The sequence below is a fragment of the Nipponia nippon genome, unplaced genomic scaffold, assembly GCF_047370975.1.
Source record: "Nipponia nippon isolate SJK-2023a ecotype South Korea unplaced genomic scaffold, ASM4737097v1 scaffold_2, whole genome shotgun sequence".
NCBI lineage: Eukaryota > Metazoa > Chordata > Aves > Pelecaniformes > Threskiornithidae > Nipponia > Nipponia nippon.
In genome coordinates this window covers 39,464,573-39,490,325 of record NW_028262336.1, presented here as the reverse complement: position 1 = coordinate 39,490,325, position 25,753 = coordinate 39,464,573, and the positions used below count along the sequence as shown (strand labels likewise).

At 35.1% G+C, this 25,753-nt stretch overlaps 1 protein-coding gene across 1 annotated transcript in view; it reads right to left on the bottom strand.

The window, feature by feature from the left end:
• CFAP47 (cilia and flagella associated protein 47) overlaps positions 1-25,753 on the bottom strand; it is a 351,597-nt gene that overhangs the window by 100,795 nt on the left and 225,049 nt on the right. Inside the window, exon 51 of the mRNA XM_087759023.1 lies at positions 19,946-20,043. Within this exon, the coding sequence (XP_087615149.1) occupies positions 19,946-20,043 (98 nt within the window). The remainder of the gene's footprint in view (positions 1-19,945; positions 20,044-25,753) is intronic.

The window sequence follows — 25,753 nt, the reverse complement described above, 5'->3', positions numbered from 1 at the left end:
AAGATCTGCTGTAGTCCCAACCAGGTAAACCCTCCAAGCCATCTCCCAACAGCCAAGCACAGACAGTTGAAAATGTCCACTTAGCCAGCTGGCAAATGATTCAGGATGAATTCTGCAGGATCTGTTCCTCTTAATTTTTAAGTTACATCATAATACTTGACATTAAAACACCACCACCACAAAAATCATTCCCTCTCTCATTCCTTTTTGCCATTTCCCTTACTGGTGGTCTCCATATCTTTCTGTTTAAAATCTAGGAACACTTCAGGCAAGGACCATCTTTTCTTGACCACCTGGAAAACATGGCTACTATTAAAGATGCATATGAAATTCCAGTTACTACAATAAATGGGAGCCAAAACATGGCCAGATTAGACAAATATGCATACTTTACACATGGAACACTTTTAAGATGAGCAGGAATTGGGCAAAGGTGTCTCACTCTGCACAGCTCCTACATTGTATTCTTGAGCAGCCCTTGAAACACTGCTATATTTCAGCAGTGTTCAGTGACGCCCTTCTTCACTGTAAGGTTAAAAACAGTGTAAATCCTTCCCGTGTACCGTATGTGTGTAACTATCAATACACTTTATGAAATGAAACACTTTAAACAGGCAGGAAGGAATATATTAATGAAGTCCACCGTCACAATTCAGGATGCATACCTGCAGTTTAAAATACATATGTTCTATTCATCTATGTTCATCTATATAAAATATGTGAAATCCAAAACCAAATATATGTATTTATTTCATTGTATCTATATTTATTTTATCCCTATTTTGGTCTCTTTCTTTTGCTCTAACCAAGCAGTTTATTTCAAAATGCAGGTTTTTTTTTTTAACATATGGTGATTTGGTTCTCATAGTAAAGTTTTGCCATATACTTTTTTGTAAAAAGTAAAGAATTCAAATTGCAGTATGAAAGGAGAAAAAGATAAAATATCTAGTAAAATTAATAATACATTAAAAACTGAACATGAAATACTTTACAACCCCACACACAGCTGCCTGACTCTGTTTTGAGCCTGCCTATGATTTGGTAAATTTCTATATATTTACATTTATAGAAAATGACTACTGGAACACAGATAAAACACATTTAATGTTCTACAGATGGTAAGATTACACCAACAATTTAAATCATTCAAGTGCCTTGCATTGGTAAGATGGGATTTAAATTCGCCATAAAATATTTTAAAGCTCAGATTAATAGTTTTTACCGGTGTAAACAAATTTCTAAATCTATCTACCATTTTATTGCTAAAGGCTTCATAACAATTTTATAGTATAACTTCTACAAACTGTGTTTAAGAAATACTTTTACAGTTAAAAGGAAATATTGGACTGCTTATTTAGGAAAAAAGCAGCAACTATCAAAGAAACCTTTGTAACCTTGTACACAAAGGAGATTTTATATTGCCAATATTAGCTTACTGCAAAAGAGTGTTCTATTGCCAGTATAAAATGAATACCTAGGATTATGTTTTTCCATGGAATTTCCCAGAGAAATTTCCCTGGAATTGCTATAAATGTTTCAAAGATCTCCTGCTTCACGGATGGTAATAAGAGCAGATATATATTTATCAACAGAATGTATATACATTGTACATTTCTAGGCCTTAATGGATTGTTATGGAGGTATAGTACTACGATAAATAACAAAACGCCCATGCAATCACTAAGAGTATTATTTTTCCTGAAAGTTTTTTATGAGAAACAATGCAAAGGAGTAACATCATAGGCAAGTTCCAAACACATTTATAGTCATTAATTTAGATCCACATTTTAGTGTTGTGTTTTTTATAAGCATTTTAACAGAGGAAAAGTGTAAAAGTTGAAAAAAGAAGAGAATTAATGTCATTCCTCAAACTGCTTCTTCTATCAAGACTGACAGTGCTCAAGATAGAGCCATTCTGGTGCAGTATGTCATGTTTTTATTCTTTTAGAACTTGCTGTGTGCCATTTCTTGTCCAGTGAAGGTCATTTAAAATAATCTAACATAAGGTAAAATAAAATAAAATAAAATGAAATGAAATGTAAATATGAGATAACAGTTATTCTATGTGGAACTTGAAAAAACAATTGACTGCTTACACTTTATCCTACCCTAATAGCCTGAGCCTATGTATAGGTGTAACACTCTGTTATCAAGATTTTGCTTCAAAAGATGCTCACCATCATCAATTGATCTTTTGTGATATTATACCTGTTTGCTGAAATATTTTCCTGACGTATTTTATACCAAAGATTTTCTCATCATCCCATTATCTACATCCTTCTTTTAGCAACTGGACCTAAAAGATTTAAGTCCATAATATGTAATTTTACATTTTATTAATGTATACACTGCACTGAACTATCAACTAATCCTCCTCTAACTTTGACAAGGTAGCTTATAGGAAGATGGACACATTCTGAAATTACTGTGCATAAGACTTCTCTGTGTTCAAACTTCAGTAATAATCCTATTCTAACCATCATCAGGTGTCAATAAAAGCACTATCTGGCCAAAGTTTCTAAGAGACTAACTACACTTCTTAATGCTTTAGAACAATTGTTTTCAATTAAAATCCAGTTTCATTAAGGAGATGACATTCACTCCACATTTGTTTGCAGCTTTTCCAGTCCATGGACCTTGAGGAGAAAGCATTCGTACTTGCACCTGAGTTTGCCAGGCTATTGCTATAGAACCAAATTTTCAAGTCAGGTAAGAAAGTTATGTTGATAGGCCTGGTGAGATAATGCAGCAGAAATTCTTCCCTTTATAGGTCCTTGTCCAAATCCTTATTCTTCTAGAATGACAAGTAACAAGTGCCTTCTTTTTCTGTGCCACACCTGATGACAAGCAGGAATGTTGCTTACTCAAAGACTGAACTTGGAATCGTGGCAATATTCATGAAAAAACACATCTTGGCCTTCTATTTTCCATAGGCTCAAAATGATCAGAGCTTTCAATGTCACCATCAGTGTGTCTATATGTCAGCAGCAGGAGTTAAGCTACAGTCTCCTGTTGTATCCTCATTATTATTCATTTCCATTTCTTGGAACAAAAGAGGCTCAAGTGAGTTGATCAGCAGAGTTGATGACAGAGTTTCAGGGCCATACTGAACAGACTTCAGGCCAGTTTGGTCAAATTAGTTTCAGAAATCAGAGCTGGCTCTTGAACCACTTGATGCAACGTGCCTCCAACACACACCTCACCTGACGTCACCACTTCTCTCCGCACACAGTTCTAATCCAAACGCACGTGTCCACAGTCAGCTGGGCTTTTCTCACATTCAGACACATGGAAGTCCTAACCTCCTATGTCTTGAGGGGGTGAGTCCTTCCAGCTTCCCAGTCACTCATAAGTTAATGGAACAGATCTTTGTGAAGTGAACCACCTCCCTCACCATATAAATCCTTTTTTCTTTTTTCCCCTCTCCATGATGTAAACTAATTGCCAAGATAACCCTCTCCTTTCCATGTAGGGTTATGACAACAGAGAATCACAGCATTGCCATTATCTTGATATTGTATTTTCCCATTTTACTTGGCACATTTTGCCTTACAAAATATCAGCTTGCAAAAAGGCACCATCAACAGTTAAATCTTTATCAGAACAGCAAATTAAAAACTACTCAAAATCTAGGAATAAACACCTTAAGCAAATTATATATTTGTAAAGCTTGATTAGTAAGGAATCCATTCTTATCACTATTACAGTACAAGAAACTAACTATATGAAAAATATGTGCACAGGACATTTAATATCAGAGTCTAATAGAGCAATGAGTTTCAGGTGTAAATTTACATATAAATTTACATATAAAATTCACACTGAATTGAATTTCTTTTAGCTGAAATGTGCATTAGTGCCTAAGTAACAATGCTCTAAAACAGAATACAGAGATGATTAGTTCATAAGTTATTACAGTAATTGTAAGCTCACTGAGTAAAAAATACTACACTGTTAACCTCTTAATAGGGACTAGACATTGTACCAAGCAAACAAACTGGGAAAACAATGTTTTGCAATAGATGATTGCTAAAACCATCTTTCTGAAATCGAAGGAAAGGAGGGGACTGCAAAAGCATTGTATTCTGTGACTGAAGCTATCTATGATGTCCTCAGCTCTGCCAAAAGAAATCATGCACATTGAGAAACCCACACCAAAGCGATAGTAACACATATAGGAAAAGCTAATGAACTAAATAATATGCACATATTTGGTCTTCCATGCACCCCAGTTTTGTGCATCTGTATAATGTTTCTGGTTTGGTATAGACAGACAGAAGAAGTTGTAGCAAAGATGAGTTGAATTACAAGAGAAATAATGTATTAAGATAATAATAAAAAACACCTGGCAAGGGAATACAGACTGACTCAAAGTCAAATTAATATCCCAAATTCCCTCAACTGAGGAAGCAATAACTATGTTTACATCTTAATGAATATTCCTTTGCATTTGAAATCAAGGCCACCTCTGAATCCATGTAGACTGAAGCTCAATAATCCTCCATCCTCCTGAGATCACAGGCAGATTTCCTTTTCAGATCCAGCAGTGTCAGATGAAGAAATTATCAATTACAGCTACTTTTCACCAACCTCTGTACTGAAGGTTGGCACTTCCAGTGATCAGCTCAGTTGCCTAAGCCACCGGGTACAGTAACCCGGCTTATCAAAGCCGAATCAGGTTAGAGAGCACTACTAAAAAAACATAACAGTAGGTTGATCTTTTCCATTAGCACAGCCAATCTGGAAGGAGATATCTGCCACTGCATTAATGTAACAAAGGACCAAATTAATCTTCAGAGGATTTTACAGGAAAATCATTTACATCTACTTTGTCAACAACATTTTTTGAAAGCATGACTCAGCAACTGACAGATTTCAATACAGCTCCTATTCATCATTCTTATACGTCACTTTGCTGTGCAGATACATGTAATATATGAGGTGCCAATGATGGAAAACATAGTTTGAATCAAATCAATAGATGTATTTATAGTCCTTGTTCAATAGGACTATTTTGGATGACTGACACTTCAGTAAATCCAGGCTGCATCTTTCAAAAAGAGACATTTCTCTTTTTTTCAGGATGTCCTACCTCCTTCACAGACTGTCATATCCACAATGCCAGAACAAAATACTTAAGGTCAGTATCACTCAATAAAAGCACTAGAAAGTACAACATTTTTAAGTTAGAAATGTACCGCTATTAGATAATGAAGTCAAGAGAGCTATCAGTTACTACTGCATTTTCAGAGTGTCAGTTATGTCTCATGGAAAGGTAATATGCAATTCTTCTTCAAGCATGTCATGACACAGAGATACTTGCCCAAAATCAGCCTCAGAATAGTGACCATCACCATTTCTAACCACTCCTTTCTTTCAGGGAAGTCAAGAAGATGTAAAATTTAGGATACTTTCAGTTTCCAAATAGCTTCTGATATATCAGGTAGACAATTAGCAAATTTGTCTTTTTCTGTCATTTCTCTCAGATCTAGACTAAATCTTACCCACAGATATCTTTGTGAATGTCAGTCAGGTTAAGTATTTAAGCAAAGCTTTGTCACTTTCTTATTTACCAAAGAAGTGCACTATTATTCTTGGACTTTGAATGTGTACAGAACTACAAAGTTTAGTTCCTGAGCTAATTGTATCTACCCATATAATGCTACAACAAACAGTTAGTTGCAATTATTTTCTGCTAGTGTCATTGATTTGTTTTCAAGTGCTATATGAAGTTACAATAGTGCCGTAAATTCAAAATTCCAATAGATTAGAACAGACTTCAGAAGGCTTGGTGAGTGCTGATGATTTCTGCATATTCATAATGAAGTCAGTGACTGAAACAACAGAATTACTTCCAGGAACTTATTCTAATGGCATTTAAGTTACTCTGTTAGACACTGAAACTGATATTTGCACCATGGGTATATTGTCCTGGATGGAAAATTTGATGTGGTGAGGTTAGAAAGCTCCCTCTCACATGAAACTACAAACGTAATAATGACTACGTGAGTGAAATGCTGAGGTATCAGCTCGCTCAGAACTGATCAGGAAAAGGCAGTGACCAGCACTGCCTGTATAACAGTGCTTCCAAGACTTTCAGAAATACTTGGTAAAAACAAACTTACAATCACTTATCAGAACCTAATGGTACTACAGTAGAATAACGGTAATGACTAATTATTGCAATACTTCCATCAACTTTAATGACTTCTGCTACACATGTGGAAGCAAATATTTTAATATGTGCCTCTACTTCCAGCTCATGCTTGTATAAGCTAACTAAAATTACTTCTTTACTTTTTAAAACTAGTAACCAACTCTGATAATATTTCATTTTATTGAATTTTTTTGACCATACTAATAAGATAATTTACATCCCAGCTACGTCACCTACCATCGAGTTACTCAATCAGCAGAGGAAAAATGCTAATTAATTTGATTGTCTTAGATCTTGCACCTACTGTAACTCTCTTATTCTGTAAGTCTAAAAAGAGATTTTTAAGGAAGAATGTTTCTCTGCAATTTAAAAGACTGATACCATAATTATCACTGGCACAAAACTTATAGAGGTAGAGTTAATTCTAGAGCAAAATTGAAATTGTCAGAGTTTGTACTGAGAATTACTTTTTCTCCTGAATTTTCTAAGAGTAGAAAATTACAAATAAGTTCATATTGACAGCTAAAATGCCTCAGATAAAAACCATCCTCTCCCAAATCCTAGACACTCGGTTTTTTTAAATCCAACTTTTCTTTTTGGCATATCTCTGCAGTCTCAGGAGCCAGACAGTATCAGTATTATAATGAAAAGAGAATTTGTTAAATGTTCATAACTTTTTTGAAGACAGAAATATATATAAATCTGAAGGAATAGTCTCTATAAGAGTAATCCAGTTCTATGCCTTACTATGACTTAAAAGGTCAGATAAACTTTAAAAAGAAAACATCCTCATTGTCAGTTGTTGCTCCAAGCAAATTTAACTTTTAAGTCCTTGAAGTTAGCTCACAAATATGTTCTCACATACAACAACAAATGCTGCATTATTAATTTTGTCTTCCATATGTGACATACTAAAGGTATCTGTATTGGCAACCTGTCCCACACATTCGTTTAGTATTTACTCTAAAAAAGTAATGCATGTTCACTATATCACAAACAATGTTTATTAATAATATTAATATCAAAATATATATTATTATTGACTGATATCTGTTACTAAAATCTCTGAAAGAGCTAAAATTAGAGCAGCCTGAACCAAGGCCCACTCATGCACTTCACTGGGTCTCTCTATGCAATCCTACTAGTTCTGCTGTCACCCAGAAAGCAGCCTCTCCCTCTGTATGGGGTGGTATGTGAAAGATGTGGAAGAAAGTGTTTATTAGAGAACCATGGATTTATGAGTAAGAATATAAAGCACTTTAAATACTGATTTCTCCATATTCCTGTGTGCTCAGTTTTGAGTACCTGGCAGATCATCTTGTGAGGGAAAGGACTGCTATTACAATCACCTGAAATATATATTATTTGGCATATCCATGTATCTGGACATGAGCCATTATTTCATCCTATATCTTTCATAGAGTAAAAGGTATCCTCCTGAGATTTCAGTTTTAAAACTTGGGTAAATATCAATGAAGTGTTTCTCAATTGTTATATTCATCCTACAGTCACCATCTGCTGTGTATGGATCACAGAGAACAGACTGTTGCATTCATTTTTCTAGAGACTGCCAAAACCAAGGAGGTTTGAAGGTTGGAAAGAGCTGCAACCAGTAATGGAACCACCCTGCCTATTCTTAGATCTGCATGTAAACATCTTGCTAAGTGTAAAGACTGTGACAGTGATCTTTTAAAATCACCACTGAAGAGTGCAGAAGCAGTGCATTAGAGGCAAGGATCTGGGAGCCATTGCAAATGGCAACAGTGGCACAAGTTTCAACTCAGCAAGAACAGCTCTCGTGGAACTGGGGGCGGGCAGCATATGTTTCAGAGTTACATTACCAACTTCTAAGTACTCATGTGGCTCTCAGGGACTTGAGAGAGAGAGAGAAAGCGAAAGATTTGGCAGAGAATACACAAAACTATTGTCTCTGCACTTATGTGGAAACCAAACTCAATCCCTTCCAGGCATTTGGTTTTATTAAAGCAGAAACTAATAATTCACTGTTCAAAACAGACCTTCCCCTCTGGCTTATCTCCTGCTGTACAGATCCTGCTTGGAGCTCACGTATTAGATACTTCCTCTCAAGACAGCCAATACTATTTTTCAAATATATGGACGGATTAGAAAGTCTCTTGACTCAGTGAACCAGCAATATACACTTAGAATTTTCTCCATGAAATAGACAACTGCTAAAAAGTGTGCCTAAAGCAATAACTGCTGGCCTTTTAGACATTTTACATAAAAACTTAAGAATCAGCTTACTTCTTGATCTCTACATACAACCTGAATAAATCCATTAGAATATTTGCAAGGCAAAGTAACTGTTACAGTCCATTTTTCTAAACAATCTGAGATAATGAACCGGAATTTATCAGCCTAAATTCAGCCTCTGTACTACTGTTCCCCATTGGGAAATCCACAGTAAACACCAAAGTAAAATACAGTAACCAAAAAATAATACTTTAAAAATGTGAATTGTTATAATGTTGTCAATTGGCTGAAGATACTTAATAATTATCAATTGGTAAAATTAAAAAATGTGGTTGTTTTCTCTGCATTTAGAACTAAAAATGCCTGCAAATGTACAAACAACTCATAGTAACTGGAAGTGTTATTTAATTAATGAATAATGAATATTCACGAACAAATTGTAATTTGGCTTTTGAAAGCTTTTTGCTTTCTTAAATGGCTCCTTTGAACTGTTAAAATTCTTTGTAAAGTATCCTTTCTAAATCCCAGAGAAATATATAAATGAATAATTACTGAGTACACATTCATTATCTTTCCATGTGAAATGAGTAGTGCTAATTTTTACTCCACATTTTTCTTAAATAACTTTAGCTGGAATTTGTTCAATACAAGTATCTGCTGCAGGGAACCAATTGTATGACCTTTAGGTTACTTTTATACAATAGTTCTGGAGATGAAACTAATGTAGTCTCTATGCTTGCCAAGACTTTACCTTCTCTTTAGTCTTCTAAGATTTCAGTTGCAATGATTTTCATATACCTTTATACCAGGAACTGAAATCAAGCAGCAAATTCAGTTTAAAAAGGCTGATGAACAGTCTTCAGACAGTAACAGACACTGGTCCCTCCTTTCCAGTGAGGATGATGATTAATCAAGTGCCAGAGATATGTTCATATTGTCACAATTACATAGTCATTCCTTACTCTGATTCAAATAGAAAAGGAAAGATTTGAATTCCTTTTTCAATAGGCCAAACGATCTAAAATAGTTAGGGTTTCAGCCTGTAGTAAAAAGTCAACTAAAATTGTACAACCTAAAGCAAGTATTCCTGAGTTAATGACATTTTACAAACTTCAACACAGCATCTGTTTTCAAACCAAATCCGTAATCAATTAATTAGTTTTATATACTTACTTAAAGTTCCTGATTCAGATGTTGTTTGAGAATGTTTGTATGTGTGGATAAACTTGTTGCTCATTGTAATGATGCCATTCAATCATCATTTGCTGTTTCAGAAGCTGTGAAACTATCCATAGAAATCCAGCAGAACAGAACAGCTAGCTGCTTCAAACCATGTTCTAGAAATGCACAACTGTAAAATAGTACTTGAATTTCTCTCCAGCATTTTTAAATAGCATTCTGATCATGGAAACACAGCAATACTATTTTGAAGAAGCAAGGATATTGCTACATTTTGTGAGGGCAGTAGTACCCCTGCCAAATAAGTCTTAAGTAAAAGATACAGCTTCCTGTTATATAGATGGACAAACTTCATAGGAATGGAATGAATAATAAAGACCCCTTCTTCCTTTTTCTTCATATTACACAAGGAAAGCAGTGAGTTCTCACTACTCACTAATTCACATTAATCACTGAGGGGAAAACCAGTGGCAGTACCACCAATTTTCTTGACAACTCAGAAAAGTGGCAGGACATGTTTAAAGGTTATACTTCTGCAGAAAAATTCACAGATCATCACTTGTAAGAGCCTCCAAACATAGTTTGAAAATTTATACTTAGGATAACTACATTTCTTGGAGAAATTCTCGCTGTTCTCTTTCAGGTTCCTGTCATCGTTATTTAAAAAAAAAAAAAAAAACAAAACAACACAACAAAAAAAAACAACCCTACAGAGTGTATATACAACCATGTTTTGTCTTGAGCTAAAAAACTAGCACAAGTTCCACTGATTAGAAAGACAATCATTACAGGGGTATATCCAGGGAACAGAGTTCAAACATTAAGTTTCCCTTTCAGCGACATTACTTTAATACTTAATTCACTAAGCTATACAATCTGTACTGCAGATACCATCAGCGAGCAAATTTTTTAAAAATGGCCTTTTTCTGCGGACTTACAGTGTGTAATGGTTGAGCAAAAAACCCTCTTGTTTTGATTCATAAGCCACAGGGTTAGCAACAGCAGTTATGGACTAAGTGACATAGTAGTTTAATTATACAAGGCTACTCTCTTTCTTCACTTGACAGTTATTTTTCATATATATAACCACTCATCTAGCATAGATGAAACACCCCTCTAATTACTTGGTTTTGATCTAACTTTACTTTTTTGTTCAATGGCAGTTAGTGACAGCTCAGCTGTCATTTTGTGACCTACATTAGCTCCCTGCTGTTATATCACAGAACTGATTCATGCATCTGTAGGGAAGAGAGGAAGGGATTAGCAGCTGCTGTACATTTATCAAAATTTTCACTCACATTCTAATATTTCTAATAATTTACCCTCCATTTGATAACACCTCTTTTTTTTTTTTTTTTTTTTTTTAATGGGCTATACAAATATGTTCTGGTCTGAATTATTTGCCAAACTGCTTTTAGTTAGAGTGATTAATAATTACCACCTTCCCAAATTTGTTTTTCTTCCACAAACCATGTTGCCATGGTTCTTTCACAGAATGTTACTTTTTATGCTACCAATTGTTATGAAAGCATATCCTAAAAATTGGTCTTAGGGCATGATTCATAATGTCAGGTTATTCAATTTCTGAGAACATGGTCCAAGTATCAGCCATGTATAACAATATTCAGATTACAGTTTAGTTTAGGATTTACAAAAAATTAATGTACCACAGCAATGAAAACAGTGTGCCACTGTCTTCAACTGCGAAGTTACATAATTACAAAATATTCTTAATTATATGCTTTTTACTTTTAATTAAATAAATAATTAAAAAAAAAATAAAGGAGACACTGACACATAATTTAAATTCTAAGTTGAATCTACCTCAACACTGGTTGTATTTCTAACAAGCTCTCTACATTATATTTGTCTGTTGACATAATGTAGTTCCCACAAAATGCAAACTCCTGTTAGAATAAACATGACGTAGTCTTTTTTGACAGGAAGAGTTACAAAGATTTGGGTGGTATAATCTATCTATATTAGCATGTAGTGAGACACAAAAGGAGTAGACGTGCAAAGCAAAACAGTTGGTGCTGAGGACCCAGCATCCACACAGTATGAGCGCCCAGGAATGTTCTGCTTATGAGTAGTTCTATTTCACTCCCATGAACTTTAACACCCATTAATGGTTGAAGAACATTAGACAAGCACCTGGAAAATATTCTCCAGTTGTTACACACAAAAGAGATGCATTTCATGCACCCCAGGACTGCTGTGTGATATAAATGAAAGTGCAGTAAGTGAGGATGATCAGGAGAGACACCCAAAACCAGGCTGTTGCTGTGAACTGAAAGGCTAACACAGATGCATCTTTCCTTGTGGGTTCCCTTCAAGTAATTAAACAAAAGAAGTAGAGGTGCCAGGGAAGAGGCATGATCTAGAGAACATTAACACATCTTTTGTGTGATCTCTTATTGTTGTGGCTCTCTGTAAAACAGTTATGGATTTAAAACAGACTGACATCTCCCACAGATGGCTTCTACCTCTACAGTCCCCAAAGCATGATTCACAAGTGCTAAAGATCTGCCATGATTTTTGAGGGGAATCATTCCTTGACCCAATATATCCTATGAGAAGAAAAACATCACTGAGTTGGCACGGGTGCTACTTCTGATCTACAGCTTATAAATCCATTAGAAGGCAAAATCACTTCTGGAGCTGGGTGAGAAGGGTTTGAGGGGTAGACGCAGCAGTAGGACTAGCAGGAATCCCATGCTGCTATCCAGCTTTCCTTCTCAGTCTACCGCCTAAAGAAGAGAGTAGGATTTTGGGAAAGGAAAAGGATGTCCAAAGGAGGGCTCCTCCTCTCTTTATACAGTAGGCTACATTGTGCTAAGGTCAATCCAGTTCCAAACTGAACTGTTCCTTATCTGCTTTCTGACTTGCTGATAATAACCGTGTGCTGCTTCTCACTTCCTCTTAGAGTTGTAGAACAACTTAGCTATTGACAAGTGAACAGCATTCTCATGATTCACAGAAATTATAGTTCCACATGCTAAATCACAGAGTCTTTCTTGTAATCATATATGAGAAAAAAGACACAGCCTGATTTTTTAGAATTCATAATGGATTTGAAAGGCTGTCAGCTACTGATGAACAACAGTCTGATTTAACTTGTGCTATCTAGAAGTCACTAATAGAGTAAAACCCACAGAACTATTGAAATATACTTTAGAATTATTTTTGAAGTAAAATATACAGTTGAAAGTACATTTCTGCATCCTGTACCATCTCTACTGTTGCAGGTTTGGTTTGTTTGCCTTTAAGATTCATTAGACTGCCACAGGCTGATCTGGACAAGACAAAAATGAAATAAAAATACATTAATGCTTTCATGAAAGAAGAAGGAAGAAATTCCTGGGTAGACAATGATCACAGAGGGTATTTTCTGCCTTCTTCCCTGAACTAGCTTTTAGCTGCTTTCTTTTAACAGAGTTCATAGTCTTTGTCAGGGTGAAATGCAACCTGAAATTTGCATAGGTGGAGGGGGAGACCAAAGCTGACAAGTCTCCAACATCAATCTCCCTTACATCATGCAGAACAAAACAGAAGTAAGGGAGATTTTTCAAAATGATAGAATAGGTAATGAGGCCTCACAAACCTGAAATTTCCTTACTGGAATTATTTCCAGCGTAGTGCTATGGAAACGTTTATACAAGTAGCACAACTGGTGGAGTTTTTAATGACCGTGGGGAAATGTTCTCTATAGGCCAGCAGTGCCAACTGCTGGAACAGGTTCTCGGGCTGGACTGAAAGGCAAAGGACACCAACAAAAGACGCATGTACTTAGAATTTAGATTGATTGCTTTTATTATGACAGCTGGCAAAAAACAGAGTTTGCAGCTGGGCAATGACTGATGAAGTTGTAAGGTAAGGTTGGAAGTGTTCATTATAAGCAGCATTAAGACTGACTGGGTTATTTCAGTATTAACAATACTTGATAATATCCCTCCTCTGAAAAATAGGCTTATCATCTAAGCCCTCATAAGGGCTCCCCTGTTTACTAAGCTTTAACAATCAAGGCGGGCAGGTATCTTTCACAGCTGAAATGTATCCTTACAACTTTTCCAGGCTTCACCAATTGATCTAATTTCTATTAATATACATGGGGCTTAGAAAATAACCTGCATCTGGCTAATCCGCCTCCATTTCAGTAAGGTTCTTCTCATTTCTGGAATGGTAATGAGTGGATTTCAGAGTGTTCAGGGTCTGGATTAGAAAAAATATCCAGATCAGCAAGCTATATGGTTTACAACATGAATCATTGCAACTCCTTATAATCTGGTTGATATGTTCACTGAATGAGTATATTGTTTTGTTTCTCAGAGATGCAATACATGGTTGTAATCAAAACATTAGGTATTCAGGCAAAATAAAAAATTACCACTGTTGTCAGAAGACAGAAACTGTACATGGTTGACAGTACAATGAGATTTATCACAAGTACTTGATATAAAAGCAGGAAGATATGTTATTTCATTTAATAGAAGGCTGCAAAATATACTTAGCTGGCTATCGTGTATTTCTTAAAGACCACTTACTAGATGAAATATATCAGGAATCTTGATTAATCCATCTATTTAATCAGAATGTAACAGTATAGACACATTCTTGATTAGAGAACTAGTTTCTCTTCTCAAGAATTTTGAGCTATTCTGTGGACATTCTCAAGTGTATGAGATATATATAAAAAAACGAATCACTCAAAGAAAATGCAAGATTCATTTAAGATACATAATAGTCCATTGGAAAATTCTAGCTTCTCGAAGATTCAGGGTCTAACCCCAAGCCTTGCTGTTTAGTCTCACTGTCATCCTTTTAATAGTTGGAATAAAGTTAGGAATAGGAGGGGCATCTAGCTATAAAAACTAAAGCCTTCTCACACTGTACTTCACCCCACCAGCCCTTGCACTAGGAGGTACACTTAGGTCTTGGCCATTAGAATCTTCATTCCCATGCTCAGAAATATTTATATTACTTCTTCCAGTTTCCTGCATGTTGAGCAGATCAACACTATTTTTAACTCTGTTAATGTTTGCCATGCACAGACTGGGCAGGAAAAGATGAGGAATTGAGGGAACCTCACATCAGAGTTACACTCCTTTCTTCAAAGTAAAATCTATACTCCTACTTGACAAATTAAATTCTTCTTCTACAAAAATAAAAAAAGAAAAATCTCCTCTGTTATTTATGTGTTTTCAATCAGGGCTTCACAATTCAGTTTTCACTTCAATACTTCCTAACAGCAATTGCAGGTTATGAGTAAGACCGCTTTCTTGATTTTTGAGAGTGGGACAAATAATGAGGTCTTCCTAACACTTCTAAGATTTCATTTAAATGGTTGGTATAGTCAAGTATTGGCATCAAGGAAGTTTGTCATAGGTTGACTTTTGATATAAGGAGCTGCTGTGCTATGAATCACTTCAAGAGGTCAATGGGATTTATAAACTCTTGTTAATTTTCACCTAATATTTTTAAATGTCATCAATGGAAATCTAATTTTTTATGTTGCATTGTATTTTTTAAAGTAATAAATTTTCTAATCTTAAGATTTTGCTCAATTATCTCATCATTGCTTTGACTTATATCAACTGATAAGAAACCAAAAAGGCTAACTGGTAGAGCTAAGTTTTGAAAGCTTCGTTTTAATAGACACACTTCAAAGTGCACCAAGTGAAACAGTTAGAGGACAAGCACTGCTAAAATCTGAATGTTTTTCTTCCTTTCAATACATGTTTGATCAATTTTTTTTTTCTTTTTGAAAGAAATAGTTTTGGAGAAATAGGACAATAGTAAAAGATGAACGTCCAAGTGGAAAACACAAAGGAAGATGACTATCTTATCATATTCTTCATCTTGGAAGAGAGATAATTCAGAACAGATATATAGAAGTCTACAAAATCATGAGTAGCATGGAAAGACTGGATAGGGTTTAACTGTCCACTGACTCCTGTAATTTAAGAACTAGGGGGTACCAAATTAAAATAAAGAACACAGCAAAAAATAAAGGTAGTGGTTCCTACACCATGGTCAGTAAACACTTCAAATTCAAAATCAAAGGAGTTTGTGGATACTAAATGTATACATAAGTTTAAGGATAGACCTGGCAGCTCAGCAAAAAGCTTGAACAGAAATCCCTTAATAGCTGTGAAAGTACCATACTATATGTACATACTCTTGCTTTTTCCCTTGACATTTCCAGCCACCCCTGGAGACAAGTCCAGGGTTCATACCATAGGTTCAGACCTTGGTCTGAACTGTTCTATTGAACCTATAAAGTATAGGCTGTGCCTAGAGAGTCTGGTGAGTTCAGACTTTCGGAGTCCAATGAGTTTCACAGAGCCCAACAAAAATTTTAGAGGAAGGACAATTGAACACTTACCCTTTTATGGCCTAAAAGGCAAATATTGAGGCTATGACTATTCAGCATTATTCAGAAATTATATGAGGGTCTGAACTTAGCACACTAGTTGTTATCTGTTTGCTAGACTTACAAGTGACGTACTTACCTCACCAGAAAGTAAAAGTGTTGTTTATATGTGATTACTCTGCTTCGTAATATCCCTATTCTTTTTAAACTGATTTTAAATGTAATCTGAAATCATGTACCAAACTGCCCAGGTTGGAAAAAAAAAAGTGTAAAAACATAAATTAAAAATAATGACTTTTTCAATATGGCACACATTCAATATTTTTATTTCCATTAAATAGCCTAATCATAATCTGGATTATTAGCAAAATACAAGTTAAATGCTTTCAGCCATGACAAGCCAAAAGAGTTTTAACAAAACTTGAGCGGAATAAAACTGGGTTTGATCCATTTAACTATTCAACCTCCACTTTGAATTTTAGGTAGAGAAAAAGGAACATATCCAAAAGTGATATGTAGTGAGATTGGTCTCATCAATGTAAAAATGTAAATTTATTATATTTTATTAAAAATGCAAGTTAAACCAAATTATCTCTAAGTGTTTCAGATACCTTTTCATACCTGCAGATACCTTTTGAGACTGAAATTATGCACCTTAAGGATGGTAAGACACAGAATTTACCAAAGTGCAAACCAAAGATAAATGTAACTGGAAAATCCTGTGTTGTTCCAGTTCAACATCATGAATCTAGTCAAAATTATATATTATGTGTTATAAGAAAGACAGATGAAAACACATGCAATACTACTTAGCACAGAAAATCCTGAGCAAATTAAGAGGACAGTGACATGCCTTGTTAAAGTCATATAAGTTCTGGGGGCTAGTACAGACAGAACTGTGGTATTTCCTTTTAGATGATTTTGTGCACTGAAAGCAGAAGAGACCAACTGTGTCCTGCCTCCAAGACCTGAGCTACAGTCAATTGCATGGTGCTGCCAGGTAGACCTACTTGTTTCTTCAAAATTCTCTGCACTCTTCAACAGAGGATTCCTTTTGCAACATCAGCTGATGGCCACTGCCTCAGGCCATCCCTAAGGGTCAGAATATCTACAGAGTTACAAACTCAGTTTGAACCCTGACACACACATCTTGCCCCCCCTTTTCATATGGTATGAACTATCATCCTGTCACAGGCATTACATGTCAAACAGACACTCATTTATCAAGTACAAAAGGCTGAGTTAGCCTAAAGCATTTGCAAACCTCAAACACAAAACCAGAATCTGCAAGCAAATATATTCATTGAAGTCTTGTTAATGTCTATAGCACTCATGGCACCCAGGTGACATATGTCAGGATGATCCCATACTGTCCACTGTTCCTGGGATGCCCACCAGCCCTCACCTCCTTGAGGACTCCCTTGCTGTCTGTAGGCTGGTAGTCACTGCGGCCACATCTACCATTAAGAAAAGCAAGATGTTAATATACACCTTACTCATTTCTAAACTCTGTCCAGCCAACTTTACCTCTGCTGTAGCCAATTTCTGATGTTTCATAAATCTGCTCAGTTGTGTAAGACAGGAAAAGTACTTTTGACATGCTGAGTATAAATTTGTATTGCATTTGACTATGAGATACAATTATAACTACTGTCCAAAAGCAGTGTTATTAGTATTTTAAATTAGATGTTGCTAATCCTTTTCTTTCCAAGGGCCAGAAAGGAAGAAGACAGACTCCGAGGTCAAAAAGAGATCAATTCATTCATTAAATCTGACTCACTGATGTAGCAGATGTACCAGGTGTCTATGTTTCTTAAAAATATATCAGTTTTTGAAGCAATTTCAAGTCCTCAGCTTTACAAGACTTTATCTACTCTTTTCACCAGTAAGAACTTCCAATGTTTTATTGTTGTCATTACTAGGACTTTCCATGCAAGATATTAAATATCTCAGATTTAAATTTTTGGCCGCTAGCTCTTAATGCATGTTGGTCAGCAAAGCTGAGAGACCATCACTATCTTTTCAATATTCTTTAGTGAATGATCACATTCCTTCTCCATTTTTTCTTTGGCAAAGTAAGTTGATAGAGATATTTAGCATTCATATACAAGGCCTGCTTTTCCAGTCCCCCATACTTTTAGTGGCTTTCTTTGATTTTCTTCCAGTATTTCAACACAATTCTTAACCTCTGAGAACCAGATTTGTGAACAACATTCTAATAGCAGTACAACCAGCATTATTTGCTTTCTGCTGGTATTTGACCATTCTTTAATAGTCAAGGACTGTATTAGTTCTTTTTACTTGTGTCACACTGACAGTGTATAGTGAGAAAATAGCTAGGATAATCCCAGTCACTTACATTAGAGACAAAGCTCTCCCGCTCCAAAATGAACCGCCTGGGATGTAACCAGTCAATTCAGTAATAGCAATTCCATAATAGTAATCACCTGTATTATTTGTTAGTCAAAAATATTTGTGTCATCTTCAAAAGTCATCAATAAAAATATTTTTTATGGGATTTTCCATAGAGATCTGAAGAAGAGGTATAGCTACTTCTTTACCACCTTCATCTTCCTAGAAAGGAATTATGCCCATTCAGGTCAAGAATTTCAGTGCCCCATACATTGTAAAAATATATTGGATTTTACTGTGTTTTTTGCAAGTTTTCATACTGAATTAGATTAAAAATTATAGGCAGAGTTAAAATGCAGCTTGAGAACTTATTATACAATAAAAGTCAATAATATACTTTAAATCTAGCTTTTCCTTTTACCATTTTAATAGTATTTTCAAATCAGAAAATGATACAAGACAATGCATGATCCCGTAGGACAAAAACCTACACTATTCTTATCAAGGTGCCAAATCACAAACTCTTTTAGTCTAGCTTTTGTGTTTCTTACTAGCACAAGACACCTCCATACCACCATGCTCACCCAACACCAAGATTTTGAAAACATCCTTATCTGTTTCTCAGCCCTAGAGAAGTTCACAATCAGGATAATACACTTCAAGAAAAGAAGAGCAAACCAGAAGTGATATATAAACAATGATGTTTTAAATATTTTGAGAAATGCTTACTGGGTTGGATTTTTTCCCCCCACATAAACACATGCTGATGTGTAAAATCAATCTTCTCCCTTCCCAGCATCTGTTACTGGAAGAGGTAGTCCCCTAGTACTTGTATCATATTTTTTCTTTTCAAAAAAGTTCCTGCACCAAAATACCATACCAGTCATTTCTATTCATAGAACGTGTTACCAGCATCCATTATTAAAGTCAGTATTTCTTAGCTGCTTACAATTCATGCAGAAAGCAGGACGTCTAGATGATAAAACAAATACCCATATATAGAACATAAGAAAAACATTAGCTCTGAAAATAAAAACCTTATAAAGTATAATTCAAGGATAAATACAATTACAAATCTTTGGAGAATAAAATATCAATTAAGCAAACATACTAAACAGTTATTTTATCTTTACATACTTAAGTGATTTAAAACATACAACTTAATATGATGTAATCGTACTTCTAAATGACTAACATCATTTAATTAATTTTTGAGAGTGAAAGTATGTATTCATCTAGTAATACAAATATGATTAAATACTTTCCAATGATTAATGAAATCTAAAGGACAATAATAATGTGGCATGCATAAGGAAGGAGGGTACCAAAAGAGACTTATTCTGTTGTGGACTGTACAGAAACTGCTTGAAGTTTTTATAGAATTCAGCCTTATCTGAGATCCAAAATTAGAAGCAGATGTCAGCAGAATAAAAATGTAATTATTCAAATAGGATAAAGAAGACACATTTTTTCAAGCATTCATTTTAGTTCATATCACTGAGCTTAAATGAGGTCTTAGTAAGTATTGAATTTTATTATTCAAAAAGTGATTGTGTGTGGTCACTTAATAGAATTGATTAATCCTCTATGATAGCAGCCAGAGCAACAATAAAACTTACATTTTTCTTCTAATGCAGTAGAACAAAATTAAACATTTAGAGTAATCTTACCAGAGCTCTGCATTTCACATCTATCTTTCTTTCCGGTGCTGCAGGTATGCTGTTAATCTTTAAGGAGAACCACACTTTGCAATTTGAAGAACTTCTTCCTATGTTAAAAAGAACAAAATGCCTTACAAGTCATCCCTCGAGGTGATCAATCTTAACAGCATTCAAATCAATGAAAAATTTGGACTTTTAGCAGAAATGCCAGTCATTGTTCATATTGAGACAAAGCAAATCATGAACTGATTTAATTGCTGTCAACCAACTGCATTATCTAATCCCTTCTTGTCTGGATTCAAAATAGTAACAAAATCAATATATACACAAATTGAATGGAAATAGCACTTCGGCACATTAGTTTCCTAGACTGTCACATTGTTTCAGAATTTTAAATATCATTGATTCGTAACTGTTTTTCTTCAACAAAGACAATATGTTCAAGAATTTTAAAAATATATTAAAAAATATTCTGAATTAATTTTTTATTAAAAGCTCATCCACCATGGATTCAAAACTACAACTTATTCACTAAACAGATCAGAATTTTCAGTTACATAGAGTCCATCCTCAAATACATGTTTGAACATACATTGATTTATACTGCAATGCATTTTTCATCAGGTTTTGAGACAGGATGTCCTGAGTTACTGTGATAACGAACAAGTTGGCATTAAAGAGAATGAGAATGCTCAATGATGGTAAGTACATGCATCAAAACATTCACACTTCAGCATTATCCTATTAGATCAGATTCGTTATCTATCTTATCCCAAGCTCTGTTATCAATGACTAGTAAAAGTGTGGCCAGAAAAAAACATGCAATAAACTCTTGTAAATCCACATTTAATTACATGATAAACTGGCAAGAATTCCAGAAGATTTGATTCCCTTCAGTATTTTGTATTATCTAGTCCAAAAAGGAGAGATGGGAAATTCCAGCAATATGTACAAAAGCTGAAATGCATCAGAGGCTCCCTTTGAATTTTGGAGATCATTTATGAAGCCGCAGAAGACTATTTATCACACACATGTGTATGCTCATGAATTTATAAGGATAGATTTTAAATTCTTCTGATGCTGATCATTATGAAACCCTTAAATAATTCAAATTTGCATGAATGTTAAAATTAAGGCCAGAAACAGGGAAGTGTTTAGTACCAGTAACCATGGAAAGCAAAGGCAAGCAGATCTTTGAACTGGAGGCAGTCCATATCAGACTGACAGTATTTTTCTGATTTTATATTATATCAAGCAAAATTAAATCAAAGTTAGTTCATCTAATATGACCTTTGGTATATCACAGAACTTAAATTCTGTTCACTCACACAGAACTTTTGTTGTGCAACTTCAGTCAAGCAATCTGTGTTTTGCTAAAGCATATCTTCCAGATAGACTTTGAGTCTTGATTTGAAGATATCCACTAGCAGTTTGTTCTGGTGGCTAATTACTGGCATTGGAAGACATTTAAATATGAGTCTAATTTCTGATTTCCATTAGATTTGCTTCAACATCCAGCCAAAAGATCTTGTAATAACTTTGTCTTATAAATTTAAGAGATCTAGCATTAAGTATCTAGCATTTTCCGGTATTTAAAACATAGTCATGAATGTTAATAAAATTAGCTCTTCAATCTTTTTCAGATAGGCAAAAGAGATTGAGCCCAAAGTCTCTCATCATAAGGCCTGATTTCCACAACACAAATATTTTGTGTGGTAATTTTTTTGCAAGTATAAGCGGTTGTTCAGCACCTTTTAAAAATGCATACACAGGAACTGCTTGCAGTACCCCTCTTTGTCAGTGTATTGTATGAGGTGAAAATAACCTTAATCCTCCTACTCGCACTTCCCTGAATTACACACTAGAGAGCTACCTTAGCAGTTCTGTTTTACCACAGAATTAGTCTTAGGAGCTCCTACTGTTTTTCTTTTCTGCTGTGACCCAGCCCTTCTCAGAGCCACTGCTTTCCTTGTTGCAGTTCCTCATTCTGTATATATGACACTATTTCTAAACCCAATTTCCAGTAAAACTGTGTCTGACTGGCTTTAATTATATTACTCTCTTTAAATCTTCACTGAATACATCCTGTATTAACTTAACCATTCTTTTGTTCAGGCTAATTTGATATGCATATAATTTACTGGTTTTGAATACCAGCAGAATATTACAGTCTTCCAGTCTCTGGAATAGTCTCAGTATCTTAAGATCTATAAAAATTAGCATCATTGAGGCAAAGACATCTTCTGAAAGTCTGTTAAAGGATTCTGGCATGCACATGACCCTGAGTTTAATCGATATAAAAAAGTGAAAAAAAATAGTACACAGAAGAGAAATGACTTCTGCAAGAAGGGAGGATCCCCTTACACCAAAACAAAACATGTCACCGGGAACCTGAAATAAAAGCTCTCAATTAAAGACCAAAAGAAAATCAAAGGGTGCCCACAGCTTCGGACATCACATCCTTCAAGAATGCAGTCAAAATGTAGGAAAGCATACAACAGAAGTGTATAAAATTCAGATAAGAAACAACAAAGGAAAATGTTAATGCTAAAGTTCCATTTACACAGGATATGTGATTAAATAGCAGGACAAAAGGATTTATTAAAGTAAAGCAACACATTCAGGAATGAATGTTCTCTACAATTAAGGAAAACAGAAAAGAGCATAAACTGTTATTTAAACAGAAAATTAACAAGGCTGCCTCCCTGACCCCAGACCCCCAAGAACACCCATACAAAAAAAAAAAAAAACAAAAACAACAACTCTGAGTGACAACTTGCTAAAGACTTAAAAAAGCAGTAGCAGAATCTTTTCAAACACATCTGAAGCTGGTAGCCTGCCAAACTCAGAAGGGCTGATAGATGATCAGGGTGAAAAGTAATGCCCAAGTAACATAAGGCTGCAGCAGAAAATCTAAATTAATTCTTTGCAGTAGTGTTTGCTATAGTGGAGTTCAGGGGCTTTCTACACCCACCCTAGAGCTTGTTTTGAGGGGAATGGTCAGAGGGACTCGAAGTAGCAAATCACCTGGGCAAGAGAGTCTTTGCCTAACAATTCAAAAGGAATTCATGTATGAAAGCGTGGTAGTGCAAACCAGCATGTTACCCATTGCTTAAGTCAGCTTCAGGTACAAAGAAACGAAAAGGCAGAGAATGTGCTGCCAATTTTTAGACAGGTCTCTGGGATAAGCTGAGAAATTACAGATGTGAGTTTGTTTACATATTCCAAAGAAAATTATTAAGAATCATAATAAAGGAGAGAAGCCACAACACGCAAATCTATTTGAATTCTTTGACAAAGTCAGTGGCTGTGTGAATAAGGGAGATGTAGTCCACATAGTACCCTGGTTTTCCAAAAATCTATTTCTAATATCCCTTTCCAAAGGCTTATAAGGAAACTAAGCTGCAGAACAGGGAACATTAGAAGATGGGATTAAAATACAGAAACCAAAGAACAGGAAGAAATGGCTAGTTCTCACCATGAAGAGAGATAAAGAATGAAGTGAAAAGGCTTGCTTTTAGTAGGAAAAGTCCTTAACCGCATTTTCTCCCTAGGACAGATATTTTAAGTATCATATTCTGTCTCTAACAAACTGATCAACTGGAAGTGTGTCTCCAGTGTGCTAGGAGCACTTTCACTTTTTTCCTAATGCACAACCACAAGTTTTGTGGAACTGCTTTGTTACTTGTCATTACAATGCTATGACTTCCGGCAATTAATACATCTATACTGCTGCCAAGATATTTTTCCATATAGATTTATGGCCTGCTTTGTTGTCTCTGATCACAGATTTTTCCTCTGTACTTTTAGCTTTCCTGAATTACTTTTCTGTACTTTATCATTACAGTAATGTAGAAGTTATAATCTATTTGCCTTTTCTCTTGCTTTTATATATAAATTCATTGATTCTGTTCACACAAATTGCTTAAAAATACTCTAATTCCTGGCATGTCTCAAAAGCAAAGCTTTCGGGTCAAGTTGCTTTCTTTTTAGTTTTGACTTCAAGTATTTTGAGCTATTGAAACCTTTTTTTTCAAAGAACTCTTAATTTCTTTTTGTAGTTTTTATGCCTTTGAATGTGTAGATTCATTTCTCTTTAAATTTTCCTCAATTTTGGAAAATCAAGTATTTTTTCTGGGGACCCTAAAGAAACAACCTAGCACACAGATTACCTTTCTGGAAAACAGCTGTCATGTTTGGGAGGGAATACTCCGTATGCTTTTTTAAATTATATTACATATATTTAGATACTTTAGATCATAATATTATTTGCATAAAAGCTTCAACAGGCATTTCCCTAAAAATTGTCAAATAGTTTAATTGAAACACTTTTCTTAACACATGGAAAGAACCTGGCAATTCTCTGCTGAAGGAGCATCTTTTCATTTATTGTTACAGCTGAACTCCTTACCAAACAAACATTCCAGCAAGTATTGTTTAGTATTAAGCCTTGAAGTTGTATAAACTTTGATGTTCTGTCAACTTTTACTCAGTGAAAACATAGCTGAATGATTGCTTTGCTGCCCACTTGCATTTTTAAAAACATAAAACTAGGGCTTTGTCCCCACTTAGCCATAAACCTGATACCAAATAGTGACTTTATAGATGAGTCCCACCTCACGTCTTTATGCGTATAATGTATTTGAACGGGCTAGGCAAAGCCAATTTATTTCAAGTATCCTCATTCTCAGGTAATTATAGCCTAATTTCACTGCACATTTCTTCTCTTGCCAAGGCAACCCACGAGACAGAACCTAGTTCTTACCCACAGAAATACTTAGAAGACACTTCCAAAGTTATAAAAATCTACCAAAGCTTTAGCTCCCTGAAAAAAATGAACATAAGCAGATTAAATTCACAACAATTGCTCTTGACCTTTCCTTTAGTTGTATCTCGGTGTTTCTGTTTCAAACCTGAAGAAGAACTTGCATGCCTGAAAATAGGTCTGGTATTAGAACTTCATTTGCTAATGTATACACCAGAAGGCCGGGGGCTTGGGGATTTCTTTTGCTGGTTTTTATTAGGTTTTTTTAAGAGTTTTACTTTTCCAGATAGTAGATGATGGGAAAACACGGCTGAAATGTCACAGGCAATAGAGATAATCTCAATACACTCATGCTGAAACAGAGATGGCTCATTCCCAACTCACAGAACAAGATTATATCTTGTGTGTGTGTACATACATATATATGTCTGTTTCCGTTTTCTGTACACATTTAAAAAAGAGGCAAAAAAAAGTAGACACTCTTCCCTCTACCCCAGAAAATGTTTATTCTAATACAAAAATGTTCCAAATTGATGACATCATTGTTTTGAGATGAAGCCTTTTTCTCCACATAAAATGTCTCAATCCAGAACATGTTCTTAGAACTCCATGAACAACTCAAAACAGAGAATACTATTGCAAACACAAGTATAAACTCATGCTTACGTATACACCCACTTTTCTAAACTCACATCGATATTTTTAATGCATTTGAAGCCTCTTTTTAGGGCCTCAGCACCGCACTTTGTTGTGTTACAAGATAAACTTAGTTTGACTTTAGGCCTATATCTCTTATCATCTCACTCTGGGGCTTCAATGACAAATAAAAATCCTTAGCCTGCTTTATGCAGCCATCAGGTCATGATCTTGTCAGATCTCATAAAACAAACAAAACAAATTTTAGTCAGTACTTCAGATGGAAATCACCACTAAAAAGGAGTGAGCGCAAATCTTCTGAACATAAGAATGTGTCTGCTTAAATATTTATTCTCCACTATCTTGTCTTTTCGTCTCTCCCTTGGTCAGTAGGCTTTCACCCTTGCTAGTTAGGG